This window comes from Jatropha curcas, chromosome 4 (assembly GCF_041381405.1).
Source record: "Jatropha curcas cultivar XTBG-Jc1 chromosome 4, XTBG_Jcur_1.0, whole genome shotgun sequence".
NCBI lineage: Eukaryota > Viridiplantae > Streptophyta > Magnoliopsida > Malpighiales > Euphorbiaceae > Jatropha > Jatropha curcas.
The window spans coordinates 23,425,596-23,431,220 of record NC_143154.1 but is presented as its reverse complement, the minus strand read 5'-3'; the positions used below and the strand labels follow the sequence as shown (position 1 = coordinate 23,431,220).

At 33.8% G+C, this 5,625-nt stretch overlaps 1 protein-coding gene across 2 annotated transcripts; it reads left to right on the top strand.

Annotated features, from left to right (window-relative positions):
- PSY (PHYTOENE SYNTHASE) lies at positions 1-5,614 on the top strand. 2 transcript variants are annotated; one of them, XM_012219314.4, is made up of 8 exons: positions 1-87; positions 218-289; positions 503-1,190; positions 1,289-1,339; positions 2,466-2,638; positions 3,431-3,666; positions 4,245-4,437; positions 5,066-5,614. In XM_012219314.4, exons 3-8 carry the CDS (start codon positions 734-736, stop codon positions 5,243-5,245), a joined length of 1,290 nt encoding a protein of 429 aa, XP_012074704.1. In that variant the 5' UTR covers positions 1-87; positions 218-289; positions 503-733; the 3' UTR covers positions 5,246-5,614. The 2 variants fall into 2 exon arrangements, with proteins under 2 accessions (XP_012074704.1, XP_012074705.1); XM_012219315.4 differs by lacking the exon at positions 1-87 and having other exon boundaries at positions 283-423.
- Positions 5,615-5,625: the final 11 nt, after the last annotated feature.

Below are 5,625 nucleotides of genomic sequence, written 5' to 3'. Positions count from 1 at the left end.
TCCATGTTTGTTTTATTATCTTTGTACAATTTAAAATTTTGGCTTCATTCATTGGAAACTCCTACGAGTGGTTCTAAACAACAAAAGGTTTGCATCTTTCTTTTTTATTTTTTTTTCTTGGCTGTATAAATTTTAGTGCTCCTTTAACTTTTTGTATATTCCATTTGTTTATTTCTTTTTCCTCGTAATTTTATTATTATTTTTCTGGAATATACAGAAAGGTGCGAACCCATTGTTATTGTTAAGCTTATCAACTCCATTTCTGTAGAAACAGAAAGCGTATGATAAGGTAGTGACTGACTTTTCTTAAGTTTGTTTTCTGGTTTTTGGGTAATGTTATCTAAAGTTTGTTTCCTAATCATGGGGACTGTTACCTAAAGTTTGTTCCTAATAGAGATCCCATTATGTGACTCATTGATTTAGGTTCTTGCTCTCTCTTTTCACTATAACCATTATTTTTATTTTTCTTTTGTACTAACGCTGGTTTTTGGTTCATTTACAGATAACTCAAGCGGAGTGTTTTTTCAGTGTTTCTCCTTTTTGGGTTGGCTTTTCCTGCATCTTTGCGTTAAAAGGCCAAGTGGGTTATTTTCAAGGGAGAAAAAGAATTGATTTTTTAAAAATTTTTTTGTGCTGAATTAAGATTATTGAAGGAGGGAAATTTGCATAGACAAGGTAAACAAAGAAAGAAAGAAAAAAATAAAAAAATAAAAATAAAAATCTGGTTTTGAACATGACCGTCGCATTACTATGGGTTGCAACACCAAGTACAGAGGCTTCCAATTCATTTGGGTTTCTCCATTCGGTTCGGGTCTTAGATTCGTCGAAAGTTGGTTCTCTAGATCGGAATTTGACGTTTAAGGGAAGAGCAAAAAAGGGTAGGAGTCAAAAATGGAAGTCAAGCTCAGTTAATATAGATTTGAGGAATCCTTGTATAGGTAGTGGAAGCGAATTCCCTGTATTAGCAAGTATGATTGCCAGTCCAGCTGGAGAAATGGCTATCTCGTCAGAGGAGAAGGTATACAATGTGGTGATGAAGCAGGCAGCTTTGGTTAAAAAGCAATTAAGGTCTAATCAAGATCTTGATGTGAAACCAGATATTGTTCTTCCAGGAAATCTGAGTTTGTTGAGTGAAGCTTACGATAGATGTGGAGAAGTTTGTGCTGAGTATGCAAAAACATTTTACTTGGGTTAGCCTTCTTTCAAAAAAATTAATTACCTGGAATTTGTTCAAAAATGGAGATTGTGTTTTGATTTGCTTTTTCCGCTTTTGGTTTTGGTCTCTTAGGAACTTTGCTGATGACTTCTGAAAGAAGAAGAGCTATCTGGGCAATATATGGTGAGTTGCATGTTTGTTTATTCTAATACATGCTATTTTATATTAATTGGAACAATTAAAGATATTATTATTTGTGAGATAGAGTTGAGAAGTTGGATGGGATGATTTTAAAACGAGGGAGTATTTTGCAGTATAAATCTTTTAATTAGCTTTTGGAATGTTGATTCACTCTTGAACTAAGTAATTTTAATTTTCCTTGAACTAGTAATGCCTTTTAACATAATTCATATTGTTAATCTAAATCATAAGGATAGTTCCTCTGATTTTTGGGAATATGAAACCTTTAGTCCCTCTATGCCTGAGCAATTTGATGAATTTAAATTAATTTGTCAAACATGAACTTGAATTTTTTGAGAGCAATTGTGATGTAGAAATGTTATCTTTGTTTTGATCTAAAATTGGAAACATTACAAATTAGTAATGTATCAATTTTGGTAATTCTTACAATCATTTTCCTTGGTGATTGTGTTACCAAAATTTCGTTGTATAATCCAGTAAATCAATGTACAATAGGAAGAAATCAATGGTTGTGCCACGGGATCCCCTCCCTATGGGGAAGGTGATTAGAGTGAGTGACAGCCTTCAGCTGTACTTTGATGAATTTGAGATTTGATCTCAGCTGTCTAGTAATATTTCTGAGCTGCTTACAGAACGTAAGAAGGTGGAAGCACATTTCTTCCCCTTATCAGAAACAAATGTACAAGGTACTGACATTTGCAAGTGTTAACCAAAATCTGATTTAGCAAGATAGGCTTTTTTTTTTTTTTTAATATCTTTGATATGATTAGTCCGTAAATTGGAAAACTCTAATAAGCTGCAGTTGGCTTGAAAATTACTGAAATATTGACTTAATAATTTCACAATATTCAGATTCCCTGGTTTTTTCCTCGTACAACAGTTTGAGAACTATCTATAACTATTTTGGGAACATAATCCCTACATTCACTAGAATCAATGCCAATATTATCAGATTCCAGTATATAATTTAATTGTTGAAGGGGCAGTATAATATTCATTGAGGAGGGAGGGATGAATCCTAGAATATTAACATCCATCTTAAAAAAATAAAAGAAGAATGAGAAATGTTTTCCTTTTCTGTTACTTATGATGTTCGCTGCAAATGTAGTGTGGTGTCGCAGGACAGATGAGCTTGTTGATGGGCCTAATGCTTCACACATAACGCCAACAGCTTTAGATAGGTGGGAGGCAAGGTTGGAAGACCTTTTCCGAGGTCGTCCATTTGATATGTTTGATGCTGCTTTATCAGACACGGTTACTAAATTTCCTGTTGACATTCAGGTTAGTTTGAAGTCAAATTAAGTATCAACAAGGGAATAATTTTTTAACAATTAAATTCAGTGGCCAAATATATGTGGTTCTAGTTACTTTACAAATTTGTTTAGCACCACAACTACTTTTGAACAATCATCATTGAGAACTTGTGCCATTTCTGCATTAATGCCCAATTTTATCCTTCAAGAGTAAATATGTGAATCAAGGACCCTCAGCGCACGAATCTTCCTTTAGTTTTCACTTGTATCATTTTTATTTTCATTTTTTTCTCATTCACTTTTGAAATTGCTGAAGATGATGTATTTGAAATACGAACATAACTTTGCTCTTATAGGGATATGGATATATTTTCCTCGTACATTTCTATTTCCCTTGTCTATTTCATAATTTGGAAAAAAAAAAAAATGAAAAAAATGTATAAATAAAGTAGCAACCTTACTTTGTTGGCGATGGACTTTATGAAGTTAGTATATGCATATGCATTTTGAAGCTGGAGTTTATAGGCAGGGCCTACAAGTTGTCACTATGTGCAGCCTATGAGTATGAGCATTCTTTTTGCAGTTTCCTTCCCAGAATTTAATGATAAATTGTTCCAAAAGACACTGCAAGCCAAACTTTTTGCACCTCAAAATTATTTTCAGTTGCACTCTTTAACCAGAATCTTAAATTTCATTTTTGGCTCTCAAAATTCCATCCCGATGATCATCAAATTGATGCAATAATGCAATTTTTCCAACTGCATTGGATTATTTATGCATTATACTAATTTTTATTGGTTCTGTAATTCTTTTGTCTCAGCCATTCAAAGATATGATTGAAGGAATGAGGCTGGACCTGAAGAAAACAAGATATAAGAACTTTGATGAGCTTTATCTTTACTGTTATTATGTTGCTGGGACGGTTGGATTGATGAGTGTTCCGGTCATGGGCATTGCACCTGAATCACAGGCACCAACTGAGAGCGTCTATAATGCTGCCTTGGCATTAGGAATAGCAAATCAGCTTACCAACATACTCAGGGATGTGGGAGAGGAGTAAGTACCGATTTTTTTCCAATAGAAATGTTAATAATGAAAAGTTGTAGAAGGCTTTTAAATGTTAAGTGTTATGGTAATGACCATAAATTAGAGACCTTAAATGTTGTTTGGTTTTTAAATTTATTCAAAACCTTTTTGGACGTTTGATACTTCATGTTTTTATGTTTGGTATAAACAAAAATGTTAAGTTCTATCTTATAATTTCAACTTTATGAAATTCAATACAACTAAATCAAATTCTGTGATTGATAAATGAAATTAATACTTCAAATTCTTTTATACCAAACAAGGGGTAAAAATCTAATTTTGGAAGAGTTCTCAAAATAAAAGATGTGATTATTCAAACGATGCACCCTTTTTCGTTCAATATTTTGAAGTAACCTTAATCTCTTTTTCACTTCCCATACGTTGCCTTCGCATTAAGGGTCAGTAAATAAATAATGGGAATCTGTTGCTGCTGTCAAAAGTCTCCCCGATGGAAGTCCTTCTAGTCAAATCTATTCTTTTATATTCTAGGACCTTGTAATATTTATTATCTTACTTTTTTATACTAATTATGGATGAGCTTTTCTCAGTGCAAGAAGAGGAAGGATTTATTTACCACAAGATGAGCTCGTGCAGGCTGGACTTTCAGATGATGACATATTTGCTGGGAAAGTGACAGATAAATGGAGAAATTTTATGAAGAGTCAAATTAAGAGGGCAAGGATGTTCTTCAATGAGGCAGAGAAAGGAGTGACCGAGTTGAGTGCCGCAAGTAGATGGCCGGTAAACAATCATAATCCTTTGTCAAATGCAAATATCATGGACCCTAAAGTCTGTTTAGATCCTGATTAAACAATAGAGAAAATAGAAATTGAGAGAACAACAAATCAAACAAATAATTAAAGGTTACAAATCAACATGCAATCGGCTTGCACTAAAACGGACCATAAAGATAATCAGTGCTGTTGGTCTTATTATCACATTCATTCATAAACCTCTAGGCTGTAGGTTTCTGTTGCTTAATGCTTGCAAATATTCAATACTGATTCATATATAGGTTATGCAAGTGTTATGCTGCCCCTTTTGAACTTTGAACTCCCATCTATGAGGCATGCATTTCGATACATGACACGACGGCACAACATCAGCACAGCAACTTGGCTATTCGTAAAAATTTAGCTCATGACATGCATGTCATATATGTGCTGGTCGTTCATGTGGAGAAGGGCGTGCTTCACATACAGCATTCTAATGTTGTCAGCTGTCAACAAAAATTCTACAGATCATAATCGAGAAACTACAACATTAGAATTCCGGAGCAAGGCTTTAAGATCATAATCAAGTTATCATATTTGGAGATTATTATTTACATATAGAAATGAAATAATATGGTGGTTTTTGAACATTGCAGGTATGGGCATCTTTAGAATTATATCAGAAAATTCTAGATGAGATAGAAGCCAATGATTACAATAACTTCACAAAGAGAGCATATGTAAGCAAAGCCAAGAAGTTAGCTTCTTTACCAATTGCATATGCAAGATCATTTGTTGGGCCATCAAGAATCTCAACTCCTTTGAGGAAGGCATAAATGTCAAATCATGAACATCATATATAGAAGAAAAGGGAAAAATACCATAATTAATTTGTATATTAGCAACTTTTGTAATGCAGCAAGTGAAAGCAAGAACAGTCAATTCAAATTTTATTTGAAGGGATGAACTGTATATATTCTGCTAGGAACTTAAAGCTTCTTGGTTTAGAGAGTGTTTAGTGTTTTAAGAGAAGACTCATCTAAGAGTCTGCTTGTGCTTTTCTACCCTCACGTAGACATGGCTGGTTAACCAAACCGGTGGTTCATGGCCTTTAAAAGTAGGAACTGAGAACGGTCTTAATCAGGCTGGTTTAATTCAATTTCGATTCAATCGGGCTGGTTTAATTCAATTTCGATTCTGTAAAATGATTCCGGTT

Coding starts and splice junctions, on each gene's coding strand:
- PSY (XM_012219314.4), top strand. CDS start 734: ATGACCGTCGCATTACTATGGGTTGCAACACCAAGTACAGAGGCTTCC. Junction 1,191..1,288: donor TGCAAAAACATTTTACTTGG/GTTAGCCTTCTT, acceptor TTGGTCTCTTAG/GAACTTTGCTGATGACTTCT. Junction 1,340..2,465: donor AGCTATCTGGGCAATATATG/GTGAGTTGCATG, acceptor CTGCAAATGTAG/TGTGGTGTCGCAGGACAGAT.